The sequence below is a fragment of the Mustelus asterias genome, chromosome 3 (assembly GCF_964213995.1).
Source record: "Mustelus asterias chromosome 3, sMusAst1.hap1.1, whole genome shotgun sequence".
Classification (NCBI taxonomy): Eukaryota; Metazoa; Chordata; class Chondrichthyes; order Carcharhiniformes; family Triakidae; genus Mustelus; species Mustelus asterias.
In genome coordinates, this window is record NC_135803.1 from 95490622 (window position 1) to 95505208 (window position 14587).

Consider the following 14587-nt stretch of genomic DNA (forward strand, 5'->3'; position numbering starts at 1 on the left):
TCCACAGATTCACAACCCTTTGTGTGAAGAAGTTCCTCCTCAACTCAGTCCTAAATCTGCTTCCCCTTATTTTGAGGCTATGCCCCCTAGATCTAGTTTCACCTGCCAGTGGAAACAACCCCCCTGCTTCTATCTTATCTATTCCTTTCATAATCTTATATGTTTCTATAAGATCTCCCCTCATTCTTCTGAATTCCAATGAGTATAGCCCCAGTCTACTCAGTCTCTCCTCATAAACCAACCCTCTCAATTCCGGAATCAACCTAGTGAATCTCCTCTGCAACCCCCGCAGTGCCAGTATATCCTTTCTCGAGTAAGGAGACCAAAACTGTACACAGTACTCCATTAGGTGGCCTCACCAGCACCTTATACAGCTGCAACATAATCTTGCTGTTTTTAAACTCCATCCCTCTAGCAATGAAGGACAAAATTCCATTTGCCTTCTTAATTACCTGCTGCACCTGCAAACCAACTCCTTGAGATTACATCATAGTTACATCAGTCATTATATCAGGATCTGGTGCTGTTGATGTTAACCCTTTACGCTACTGTATCCAGTACACATCTACTGGCACCGATGTCATTTGTATCCACATTGCACAAGAGACAATGATACCGCAGTTAGACGAGGCCTAGAATTTAAAACATCCCTTGCCTCATGCTAAATCTACAAGGTTTTCCAGCCATCTGATACCTTGCCCACCATAAATTAGAATCAGAACTCGAGAATCTACAATCCTCAGCTGCTCTGATAAGTCTCCTAACAGCTGAATGCAGAATACTGATTGAAAACAAATCTGCAGCCAGGCTCCTTCACACAGTACATGATACACCTTCTATAAAAAGAACAATGAAAAATAACTAGGATAGATTGAGAGACTGATTACAAAGCATTTGGAATCTTGGAGTTCATAGATAGAGACTACAAAAGCAGGGAGCAGGATTCAAAATTCATGGGATAGCAGACAGATGCCCCTTTGCAAGACCACAAAAAGCCCTGGAAACGTCAAGCACTGAGGTGAAAGGAAAGTCACCTTTCATACGTCGGAGAGACAGAATCTGTGAGAAGTGGCACCTTCAATCACAGATTCTGTCTTTCCTGATCTTGTTGCTTCTCCAGAGACAGGGACCGGGATTTTCTGCCCTCCTGCAGTGTGTTTTCCAGCGGTGGAGGTGGTTTGCATCTGGTGGAATCTTCCGGTTTCACCAAAGTCAGTGGTAATTTGCGTTGCTCACTGGCCACGCCACTGGGGAACCAGCTGCGGGGATGTCACCAGAAGATACTGCTGATGGGAGGGGCTGGAGAATCCCAGCCAGAATCTTTGATTGGAGGATCACCAAGGGTGAAGAGCTGGGGGCAAATTTGTTTCCCAGCTGAGGAAAAAATTTGCCTCTCACTATTGCCTACCAATAAAACATTTTGGGCAGGATTTTCAAGCCCCCTGCAGTGTGTTTCGTGGCGGCAGAGGTGATTCTCCATTAGCCGGCAGCAGGATCTTTTGTTCCTGCTGTTGTCAATGGGGTTTCCCATTCTATGTACCTCTGCCCCGGGAAACCTGTGGCGGGGGTTTGCTGTTGGTGGGACCAGGTACTGTGGTGAGAATAACCAAAAAGTTCCACCCTTTAAGTGTTCTCTATATGGCAGAGAATGACTGCTGTCGAGAACTTGAAAACTTTAGTTTGAAAGCTGTTTTATTAGAGATAAAATTATAAAATAAATAAGTTATATATTAAGCATTAGAGAATATTGAGTACTGAAAATGTTAGAAGCTATTATTAATGACCCGAAAACAGGGCACTTAGGTAAATTCAAGGTAATCAAGCAGAATCAACATGGTTTTGTGAAAGGGGAATTTTGTTTAACCAATTTATTGGAGCTCTTTGAAGAAGTAAGAGGTACTGTGGATACAGGAGAACTGCTGTGAACTGTACTTAAGATTTTCAGGAGGCATTTGATAAGGTGCTTCATCAAGGTTTATTGCAGAAAATAAAAACTCATGGAGTAGATGGTCACATATTGGCATGGATAGAAGATTGGCTAGTAATAGGAAACAGAGGCCATTGTTCTCCTGTCTTGTACCCTCCGCTACTGTTGCCAGTGAGAATGGAGAATTTAATGCTCAGCCAAATCTCCATTTGCTGCAGCAGAATCCCAATCATGAGGAGACGTGACAGGGTGAAGGTGGAAAAGATGTTTCCTATTGTGGGATAATCTAGAACTCAGGGTCACTGTTTCAAAGTAAAGGATCGCCCATTTAGGATAAAGATTAGGAGAAAATACGTTCTTTCAGAAGGCTTTGAGATTTTGGAATCGTCTCCCTCAAAAGGTGGTTGAGGCAGTGTCTTTGAATATCTTCAAGGTAAATGTAGATAGATTTTTGAAAAGTAAGGAGTGAAAGATTATCGGGGATAGGCAGAAGGACTGCTTAGAATCAGTGGACTGGCAGTATTTAAAAACTCTGCAAAAAGCATGAACGAGTACGCCACTACAGTAACTGACTTCATTAGTAAGTGTGTAGAAGACTGTGTGCCAAAGAAGTAAATTCGTGTGTTTCCCAACTGGAAACCATGGATGAACAGGGACATCCACTGCTTGCTGAAGACTAGGTCTGAGGCGTTCAAGTCAGGCGACCCTGACCTATTGAAGAAATTATGTGAAGATACCGGCATTAGACTGGGGTAAACACAGTAAGAAGTTTAACAACACCAGGTTAAAGTCCAACAAGTTTATTTGGTAGCAAATGCCACTTGCTTTCGGAGCGCTGCCCCTTCGTCAGGTGGAGTGGAGGAATGCTCACAAACAGGGCATCCAGAGACATAAACTCAATTTACAGAATAATGATTGGAATGCAGTCTTTACAGATAATCAAGTCTTAAAGATACAAACAATGTGAGTGGAGAGAGCATTAAGCACAGGTTAAAGAGATGTGTATTGTCTCCAGACAGGACAGCCAGTGAGATTCTGCAAGTCCAGGCAAGCTGTGGGGGTTACAGATAATGTGACATGAACCCAAGATCCCAGTTGAGGCCATCCTCATGTGTGCGGAACTTGGCTATCAGTTTCTGCTCAGCGACTCTGCGCTGTCGTGTGTCGTGAAGGCCGCCTTGGAGAACGCTTACGCGAAGATCAGAAGCCAAATGCCCGTGACCGCTGAAGTGCTCCCCAACAGAAAGAGAACAGTCTTGCCTGGTGATTGTCGAGCGGTGTTCATTCATCCGTTGTCGTAGCGTCTGCATGGTTTCTTCAATGTACCATGCCTCGGGACATCCTTTCCTGCAGTGTATCAGGTAGCTAACGTTGTCTACCTAATACGCAAGTTTGCTGATGATACCACTGTAGTAGGACAGATCCCAAACAATGACGAGACAGAGTACAGGAATGAGATAGAGAATCTGGTGAACTGGTGCAGCAACAATAATCTCTCCCTCAATGTCAACAAAATGAAGGAGATTGTCATCGATTTCAGGAAGCGTGGTGGAGAACATGCCCGTATCTACAAGAATGGGGGGCGAAATAGAAAGGGTCGAGAGCTTCAAGTTTTTAGGTGTCCAGATCACCAACAACCTGACCTGGTCCCCCCATGCCAACACTATAGTTAAGAAAGCCCACCAACGCCTCTATTTTCTCAGAAGACTAAGGAAGTTTGGCATGTCAGCTACAACTCTTACCAACATTTACAGATGCACCATAGAAAGCATTCTTTCTGGTTGTATCATAGCTTGGTATGGCCCCTGCTCTGCCTAAGACTGCAAACAAAACTACAAAAGGTCGTGAATGTAGCCCAATCCATCATGCAAACTACCCTCCCATCCACTGACTCTGTCTACATTTCTCGCTGCCAGCATAATTAAGGACCCCACGTACCCCGGACATGCTCTTTTCCACCTTCTTCCATTGGGAAAAAGATACAAAAGTCTGAGGTCACATATAAACCAACTCAAGAATAGCTACTTTCCTACTTCTTTCCGAACTTTTGATGGACTTACCTCGCACTTAGTTGATCTTTCTCTATACCCTTACTATGCCTGCAACACTACATTCTACACTCTCTCCCTTCCTTCTCTATGAACAGTATGCTTTGACTGTATAGCGTGCAGGAAACAAAACTTTTCACTGTATACTAATACGTGTGACAATAATAAATCAAATCAAATCAGGATGAAAGAATATTGGGGTAGGCAGGAATTTGAAGTTTTGGTTAAAATCAGGTCAATCTTAATCTATTGAATGGCAGAACAGGTCTGAGGGACCAAGTGGCCTACTCATGCACCTCATTCATATGTTCATGTGTATGAATATAAATTGATGACAATCTGGAATTGTCTCTGAAAAACACATTATCTTATGCATGTATAGTTGTCTTAATGTGCCAATAAGACAGTAAATAGAGATTTGTTGATGCAAACAGATCAATATAACAAGACCAAGTATAGGAAGTACTGCAGAACAAATCTGATTCATAAGCACCGCGAGTTTCTGAACTCTTTGATGGGAACTTGTTAGTCTAGATTTTCCACTATGGGTGTAGAGTAGACCCACATGGATAATGATGAGTCTTAGACTCAAGTAGACATTTCTGATATTAGACAATTGGCCTGAAATTCTTTCTTTCCCATACTGTTGCCTGACCTGCTGAGTGTTTACAGCACTTTGTTTTTACTTCAAATATTCACCCAATTTTCTGATGTGAGATTAGACTTCCTTGGAATAATGGAAAGCAGGAAAGAACAATTCGGGAGGGGTCCAAAATGGGGTGATGACTCGCTCACTTTCCAAAAGATCAAGATCTACCCCAAATGGTGGGAGCTAATATTTGCCCAGACGGACTAGATGAAAGCAAAGCACATTCGAGAGAGGTAATTGAAAATACAAGTGAACAGATCAAAAATAAGTCAGTCCACTATTATAATGAATCCATCTCTGAGTCCCTCTGACAGTAATTAGTTCTTTCACAGATCCTGAGGGGCTGTGAAAAGGCTTACATTTTGCTCATTTGGTGCTGGGCTAGCACCACTTGCAGTAAGAGTGGGGTTTTACCTTCTATGGGCCCTGGAGGGGAACCCTTGCTCTCAGTCCAACTCAATAATCTAGCCCCTCTCCCTGAGGAGTAAAACAGGGCAGGATTTTGAACTCTGCAGCGATTTCCTACCTCTATCTAAACTATCTTCTCCATCCCAACCCAAGTCCCAAGCAAGGGAATGGACAATGGGAGGGGAGCAATTGCAACAGCTTTGCAAAAGGACCCAATACCACAAGTCCAGTATCATTGTATGTCTACAGCAATTTTACACTCCAACAGAATTCACACTTCCAGTAGGTATGGTTACCATCATCAATTTGAATAATGCTGCAGCCAAAGTGAGCCACTTTTAAAATAAATCCCCATTCTTTTATTCCAACGGGGGGGAAAATGAAAAGGAACAAAACATTACACTATACAGGAAGTTCATTATTTTATTCGTCAATATATTCAAACCATACAACAGGCCAGTGCCCTTTTGAGATTCAGATCAAGCTTTGTAATCTTGCTAACCAAGTTAAAAGGTAAAGTGGCAGGAGGAAACAAGGGCTACCTACGATATGGGGATGGAAAAGTTACTGAGCGAAGTGCCCCAGAAATTTACGCCAAACCTCCTGGCCTATTCAAAAAACTTGGAATGGGCTTTAGTGCTAGCTTTTAAAGCTGGGGAAGCAGGAGAAGTCAGAAGGCCTCACTCAACACCTTAGATAGGCAACAAAACGGCATTTTGATCTGAGCAAATGAAGTCCAACACAGCAACTTAATTTATATAGTGCCTTTAACATAATGAAACATTCCAAGGTGCTTCACAGGAATATTATTTAAAAAAGTATGACACAAAGTCATATAAGCAGATAGTAGGCCAAACGACAAAAACCTGGTGAAAAAGGTAGGTTTAAATGAGAGTCTTAAAGGAGAAAAGTGAGGTAGAGAAGTGAAGAGGTGTAGGGAGAATATTCCAGAAATAAAGATCTAGCTATCAAAAGGCATAGCTGCTGGGGCGTGGGGAGGGTGCATCGCAGGAGGGTGCTGAACTGGGCTTCCAGACCGATAAGATTGAAATGAGTAATTATTCATCAAGTTCCCACCTGCTCTGGTCAGGTATCTGATTGGATCAGCTGGACCGGCAAAGCAGGCAAGGAGACCCGAAATGGGTTTAACGCCTGACAAGAATTGCCTTACGCTTAATTCAATAGGCCTTCGAGATTCCTGTGAGGGGCTAGCTGCCCATGAGAATCGCCCCCCAGGTGTGATCTCATCAAGGCACTGTACATCTGCAGTAAGACATCCTTGTTCCTGTACTGAATTCCACTTGCAATGAAGGCGAACATAACATTTGCATGGACTCAGTAGACCTCCTTCTGTACTATAAATGTTTCAATTAAGTTAAAACTGGAATAAAATAAACATGCAATGCATTAATAGAGAAAAGATACAGTTTACCTTTGCTTGGAACTTTTTCTTCCATTTTATCTGGAAGAGTGACGTAAGAAAATGTTTTGGGGTCAGACAATACCATGTGATCAAAAGTAATTTTATTCATTGTGCGATTATACTCCAGATGAACCTCCTGTTCAATCCTTTTAAAATAGTTTGGCAACCTACAAAGATAGAAAATCAATAATCAAAGCATTAAACAAACAGGATTTTGTTTTCCTGTATCACCTCACTGTAGTCACACACGTTTTTCCTATGATTGCATAGTGGTTATGTCATTTGATGAATACACCAAAGGCCTGAACTTGAGAGTTCAAATCTCATTTGGCAGGTTCAGAATTTAAATTCATTTTCTCAACAAAAAAAGAAATGAAGAAGTTAGTATCAGCAAAAATAACAGTCAAGCAATCAGATTGACATAAAAAGACAACTGGTTCACTGACGTATTTTAGAGATAGATTTCCTGATGCACCCCAACAAGGTTGACTCTTAACTGCACATTGAACTGGTCTATCAAACCCATTAGTCGTGGCTCAGCATCACCTGCTCAGGGCAATTAGGGATAGGCAATAAATTCTGGCCTTGCCAGACATGCCCCATGATGAAAATGAATAAATGTACTGAAGTATGATCTTCTGTTGGGGAGTATCAGGAACAAAATAATTCATGGTCCATTTCATGTCACCATCACCTCTGAAGAATAACACCAAGTGATTATTATTTAAGTGTCACCTTGGTTCAGTAAGCAATTGTAATAATTCTCATTTTCCCCAAGTGAACAGGAATCATTACGGTAACACTCTTAGCTCTGAGATAGCAGGTGATTAATTCAACCCCTACATCAAATGTTAGAATATAATCTCATTTGCATTCCAGTGTAATATTAAGTGATCATTGGAGATGTTTTTCTTTCAGATACTTTGTCGGATAATGGAAAAAAAAAGATTAATTGGTTATTCATCTCAATGAATATCTACAGGGAAAGTTTGAACAGGCCAAGGCTCTCTTCTGTAGAAAAGAGGGATGACCACATAGATTTCTTGAAAATTAGGAACGTGTCTTGTAGGGTAGAAATAAAAAAAATGTTTCTACTTGGAGAAATGCAAAACTCATAAATATCATTTAGTCACTACTGGATCCAATAAAGAATTCAGGAGAAACATAGTGAGTGTGGAATTTGCTGCATTTGAGCATGGTATCTGCTGCCTGGAGTAGTTGAGGTGAGTAGCATAGAATCACATAAGAGAAAATAATAAAGTACAACATTTATTCCAAACCTCATTACAACAGTGGTCTAATCATGGGCAAAAGAGTTGGGTTTCAAAAGTGAGGGGGCAGTGATTGCCCTTGACATCAAGGCAGTATTTGACCAAGTGTGGCATCAAGGGTTCCTAGGTGGATTGGTCATGCTAAATTGCCCCTTAGCGTCAGTTATAGGGGTAGGGCTTGGGCGGGATTGTTGTCGATGCACACTCGATGGGCCAAATGGCCTCCTTCTGCACTGTCGGGATTCTATGATAGTCGTAAATGGTGGTTAACAATAAATAACTAATGAAGGAGGATGAGGCTTCAAAGATTGACGTCAATGTGAAATAGGGAGTAAGACCTCCATTTGCTAGAGTCAAATCTGGTATAAAGGAAGATGGTTATAGTTGTTGGAAAAAATAATCTCAGCCCCAGGAGGTCCTCAGCCCTATCAATTTCAGTCCTTCATAAGGACCTTCCCTCCATCATCAGATCAAAAATGGAAATGTTTGTGATGATTGCACCGTATTCAGTTCGCAGCTCCTCCAGGGCGATAGTGAGATATTGTCAGGACCTATAGCCTTTGCTATGTCCAGTGCACATTGCCATTTCTTGATATCATGTGGAGTGAATTAAATTGCTTAAAGACTGCCATCTGTGAAACTGTGTTATTTAATTGTTAACCACGATTAACGACTATCATAGAATCATAGAATCCCGACATTGCAGAAGGAGGCCATTTGGCCCATCGACCCTGCACCAACAACAATCCCACCCAAGTCCTATCCCTGTAACCCCGTGCATTTGCCCTGCTAATCCCCCTGACACTAAGGGGCAATTTAGCATGACCAATTCACCTAACCTGCACATCTTTGGGATGTGAGAGGAAACCGGAGCACCTGGAGCAACCACGCAGACACAGAGAGAACTAGATGCAGCAGACTGCAAAGTTTTAACCTGATCCATTGGTTGTGGGATCATTTTGTTCTGTCTATAGTCCGCTGCTTCTGTTGTTTAGCATGCATGTAGTTCCATTGTAGCTTCACTTGTGAAGGAATTCACATAAAGGACATTCATAATGAAGGGTAATAAGGACAAAATAAGCTATTTTCCAAAAAATAAGACATTAAAGGATTTAAAAGGGTTGATTTTTTAAAAGACAAAAGCAGTTCACAATATCATGGGGGTGGCGATGGCCTAGTCACTAGACTATTAATCCAGAAACTCAGCTAATATTCTGGGGACCCAGGTTCGAATCCCACCACAGCAGATAGTGGAATTTGAATTCAATAAAAATATCTGGAAATAAGAATCTATTGATGACCATGGAACCATTGTCGATTGTCAGAAAACCCATCTGGTTCACTAATGTTCTTTAGGGAAGGAAATCTGCCTTTCTTACCTGGTCTGGCCTACATGTGACTCCAGAGCCACAGCAATCTGGTTGATTCTCAACTGCCCTCCAAGGGCAACTAGGGATGGGCAATAAATGCTGGCCGGCCATATCCCACAAATGAATTAAAAAAATGTCTAACAATACATTTTGACATGTCTTTTACAGCAATAAGAAACACACAAGAAATTGCGCACAAGCATATCTTCTTTCTAATGTCAGGATAACAAAATGCAGTAATTGATAACAAGACCACACTCGTGGTCTTCTTATTTAGAAATTTAGAACACAGACTTCTGACCAATGGAAATTAACTACGAGTTTTGGCAAGCATGGCTTCCCTAGAAACAATAACAGCTAGACTTTATGTGAAATCTAACAGTTATAAAATCTTCTTAGAATAGGAAAGAGTTGTCATAGCCGTAGAGTTTTACAGCACAGAGGTCGTTCGGCCCATTATGTCTGTTCAAGCACCTATCTATTATCATCTCATTTTCCAGCATTTGGTCCATAGCCTCATATGTTATGGAATTTCAAGTGTTCATCTAAATGCTGTGAGGGTTCCTGCCTGTACCATCCTTCCAGGCAATGAGTTCCAGATTCTCACCACTCTCTGGGTGACGTGCTTCCTCAAATCCCCTCTAAATCTCCTGCTCCTTATCTTAAAGCTATGCCCCTTAATTATTGACCCCTTAACTAAGGGAAAAAGTTTCTTCCTATCTATTATCTATATGTCCTTCATAATTTTGTACACTTCAATCAGGTCCCCCCTCAGTCTTCTCTGCTCCAAAGAGAACCAACCCCAACCTAACCAGCCTCTCTTCAAAGCTGAAATGCTCCAGCCACTTCAACATCCAGGTGGAGCTCCTCTGCATCCTTTCTAATGCAATCACATCCTTCCTATAATATGAAAAACAGAACTGCATACAGTACTCTAGCTGTGGCCTAACGAGCATTTTATACAGCTCCATCATAACCTCCCAGCTCTTATATTCTATGCCTCGGCTAATAAAGGCAAGTATTATATATGCCCATGTATTGTTAAGAAGTTAACAGTGATGAAAACCAAATTTGGAATATAAAATAATAAGAACCTAATTACAATTAAGAGACCACATCGATACTAATAATGTAATTATGCAGCTAAAGTTACACCATAAGTATTAAGAACATACATTGGCTAGTGAGATTCACTCATTTCACTTAAGTGGCTCTTCTCACTCAGGGATTTTGCTTAATCTTACTTTAATATTTGATGGATATCCTATTTAAAATATTTTGGAATTGAAATTTAAGATTGAATTTTTGCTACTCAAAATAAGATTGTACCATCTCTCCTTTTCCTAGAACTTCCTTAATGTTGCGATTGACTGTTTTCACTTGAATTTGAATTGTATGTTCTGTTCTTTAATAAACTTCTTTGTATTTTAGAATTTATATTGTCTCACATAGTATTGTTAACTTAATAGCCCTCTGGTCCCTTTAGAGGGGGAATGTATTACTGAGGAGCAGCCCAAACCCTAACCATATCCAGAAAATTATAATCTGGCTTCAATTTACTGGGCATCGCTGGCAAACCCAGCATTTGTTGTCCATCTCTATTTGCCCTCGAACTGCTAACTATAGCTATCTAGGTTATTTCAGATGGCGTCTAAGAGTTTGAAGTTACATGTAGGCCAGAGTAAGGAAGGCAGATATCCTTCCCTAAAACGCATTAGTGAACCAGATGATTTATATGACAATTGATGATAGTTTCATGGTCACCATTACAGAAGCTAGCATTAAATACAGATTGTATTCATTGAATTTAAATTCAATTTAATGCAAATGAGATTTGAACCTATGTCCCCAGCCTGAGTTACTAGTCTAGTCACATTACCACTATGTCTCCATCTGCAGTCTGCAGAGAATGGTAATAATATAAGTTAGCTTCTTTCTTTTGAAGAGAGATGGATCAGTCCTTCAAGCCTATTTCAGCATCTTTGGGATCTGTCTTTCTCTCCCTGAAAGTGAAGAGAATCATCTGAGAGCTACTCCTGATCTGGGATTATTCCAAAAAGGGGCTGGGGTGACAATACTGTACATCACAAGCTAGGATGGCACGTTAATTTTACATTCATCTAATGCTGCTCCCGGCATTCTCTCTGCGCTCCTCCATGGTCCCCTGGCCTGGTGGTATTAAAGAGTAAAAGAAATTACAGATAATTTTGGAATAGAATTGTGCTATTGCTATTATTGACTTTCACAATGCCTCATGGATACCTAGTTCTGAGTTGTTCGATCTGTTCAGAATCTATCCCATCTAGCATGATCATAGTGCCATTCAAAACAATGAAAGATGTCTTCAGTGCAAAGATAGAATTTCATCTCTACAAGGACTGTGTGGAGGTTCTGCTGTAGAAGTATCAAATGAGGACTTCAATGACACTGTATATAGGAAAAGGCTGATGAGTATACACACAGAAATGTTTGATAAATTGAAAGGCTTGCCAGAATGCTTGTGGTCACTGTCAAGAAACATAGAAAAGTCTGGCAAAACTAAGTACAAGTTTTTGCACAGAGTTTACGATCCAGCTTTTCCATGGTGGAAATGGTGGTAAACTCCACAAGAGCACTTGTGGATACAATCATGATGCGGCATCTGATGGCCAATGTCTCAGTTTCCACTGCAGCACAAGCAAGGACCACAAACTACCTGCTGTCGATCTCTCACAGAAGTCATGAAAGCTCAGCTTGCTGTCATCCAGGTTTTAGATTGCTGTTACCATGGATGCAGATACAAGTCTTCCATGATGTCATAGCAGCCCTGCAAGCTGTCCTCCAAAAGCCAAGTAGGATTGCTGAATCGCTGCCCCCAAGGAGTGACAGTAGATCTGTGGAGCATGAACCTGGTGCCATCTCAGGGTGAAGCATTTGTTCTTCCACCACTGCCACTCTACCAGTGCCTTTGCTATGCCTGTCTGCCTCTCAGCAGTCAAAAGCTGGGGGTCTTCTCGGGCTAGAGCTGCTCAAGGTCATCCTACAAGACCACCTACAATCTCCACAAATGAAACAATCTCTCATGAGCTATGCTGCAGCCACTGGGGTAACATTGATTAGCTCAAAGCCAAACAAACAAACACAGAAGACAAGCATTAAGGGGATGACCAGGGGTAATTAGCTGACTTTTGTATAGAATATTGGATAGTTTGTTTGAAAGGTTAGTTTGGAATGTCTGTTTTACAGTGGCTTTTATTTTAGATCACTATTATTATTAAAGTTTTGGGAACTGGAAACATGGGGAAATATCGCCTTAACCAACTGAGTGATGCAACTTTGAGCATCTATTCAAATATCCCTGACCAAGAGGATGAAAATTTTCCTTCCACACAGACTTTAAAGATCAATGTGGACTGAGTTTGAGTAGTCTCAAAACAGTTCTTGGAGGACATTGGCTGATAAAATGAAATACTTACGCAGATTTATCCCGAAATCCAGGCGTGCTAAAAGCCCATTTCTTCATCCTTTTAAAACTTTTGTCATCCAGAAATCTAAGCTTATCAACTGGCATGCAATCGATATATAGATTGTAGAGCAGCAGTGCCTCTGTCTTCTGACGCAGAAAGTGAGCTTGTGCCACTCGTTTTGAAAAAACAACAGGATCCTCTGCGCAAAACATCAATAGGACCCGTGGTATCCAGAACTGATTGGGCAATTCTAATCTTTCACCTGCACAGAAATCGATCATAGTCATCAATATGTAAAGAAGAATAGGTAAAGAAGACTCTAACTACCACCAATTGCAGAGACTGCATGTAAGGTTCTCTGATCAGGTGTCAGTTGTGGGTCAGGATGTGGCAGCACTGTTATTTCTAAGTGAAAAGATAGTTGGTTCAAGTCTCAGCCCAATATCTAGGCTGACTGCAGGAGTGTTGCACTGTTGTTGCCTTTCAAATGAAATGTTAAACTTAGGCCTTATCTGTTTTCTTTGACAGAAGCTAAAGATTCCAGTGTACTAACTTGAAGAAGAGCAGGGAAATTCTCAATGGTGTTTTGTTCGACATTGAGCCCTCAGCTATTGTCACTAAAAACCAGATTCTCTGGTTATTGATTTCATTACTTGTTGTGCTCAAATTGGCTGGCATGTTCTCGACGTTACAACTATGAGTACACTTCAAAAGTATTTAATTGACTTAGTGAAGCAGGTACACTAGATTCAGCTGGTGAACACTTATCTTTAGCTGATAGGTTTGCTGAGGCCTGGAAAACCCAGCCAGTCAAAGTTAAATTTAAGATGGTGAATAAAGATGAGGTATGCATACTCGTTATAATATTTAAGCTGCTAATCCACCCCTTGGAAGTGGTTTGGTCACCCACCCTTGTACTGTCACCAGTAACACTGGAAATGGGTAGGTTACAGGTAGATGGGGTTCAGGATTCACCTTATTAATTCTTTAACCTCTCATGCAACTCAAACCCAACCATTTATTAAAATTCCCCTTACATATTTATTTGTCTCCCAAATATGCATCTTGCCTCTCATCCTCGACCATATTATGTGATGAACAATTATGTCTTGAATTCGTTCAGGTGAGAATTAGACCAGTTTCTAGATGTTAAAGAATTCAACTCAAATAAGAGGCAGATAACAGATGACATTAATCAGGGCCAGAGTAATCTCTTGGGTGTGGTTTGATTGCCTAATGTGGTCAGAAGGAATTTTCAATTTTTTCCTCCTTAATTGGTCCTAGTTTTTAATCTGTATTTTGCCCCTCTCTCTCAGGAGATTACAGGGCTTTGGGTGGGGTAGGGAGTTCTTACACAGTGACGCACAAAGCACTGCAGTTGTGTGGAAAGGTTGATTGGATCAGTGGGTCTTTTGTTGTCTATTATTGTCATATGTTCCATGTCCTCCTCTTTCTTTAGGGTCGTTGCATTGGCCTTACTCAGGACAGAGATTTTGCAGAAAGTAAACCAGACTGGTGCCAGTCATGTAGAAGGCAACAACAATGGAACAATGGTGCAAGTGGATACTGGGTTTCCTCCGGATGCTCCGATTTCCTTCCACAGTCTGAAAGACGTGCTGGTTAGGTGCATTGACCTGAACAGGCGCCAGACTGTGGCCACTAGGGGAATTTCACAGTAACTTCATTGCAGTGTTAATGTAAGCCTTACTTGTGACTAATAAATAAACTTTTTAAACTTTATAATTCAGAGCATTAATCATGACACTCACTCAATTTATTATAGCATGGTTAATCAGTTAAAAGAAACATTTTTGACTAAATTCAAGTTATTTACCAGCCCAAAATTAGTGTGAAACCATGGAATGCCATGTGAAGAAAATCCTTGCCATAGAAAGTGCTCAAATAAAGGCATGTCTGGAGTGAGGAATTAAGCAATATTCCTGAAAATAGAAAATATATTGGAGGGATACACCACCAAGTACTAGTTACCAGGCTACATGCCACAGATTGAGTCAGAGTCGTTGGGTGTCAGCCATGGCTCAGTT

General features: G+C 41.1%; 1 protein-coding gene across 6 annotated transcripts in view; it reads right to left on the reverse strand.

The window, feature by feature from the left end:
• The window catches only part of dnah1 (dynein, axonemal, heavy chain 1), a 510234-nt gene that overhangs the window by 443081 nt on the left and 52566 nt on the right, over positions 1–14587 (reverse strand). For all 6 annotated transcript variants that reach the window (XM_078209369.1, XM_078209371.1, XM_078209370.1 and 3 more), the window contains 2 exons: positions 12552–12804; positions 6465–6622 (listed from right to left, as the gene is read on the reverse strand). In XM_078209369.1, coding sequence (XP_078065495.1) covers positions 6465–6622; positions 12552–12804 — 411 coding nt within the window. The remainder of the gene's footprint in view (positions 1–6464; positions 6623–12551; positions 12805–14587) is intronic.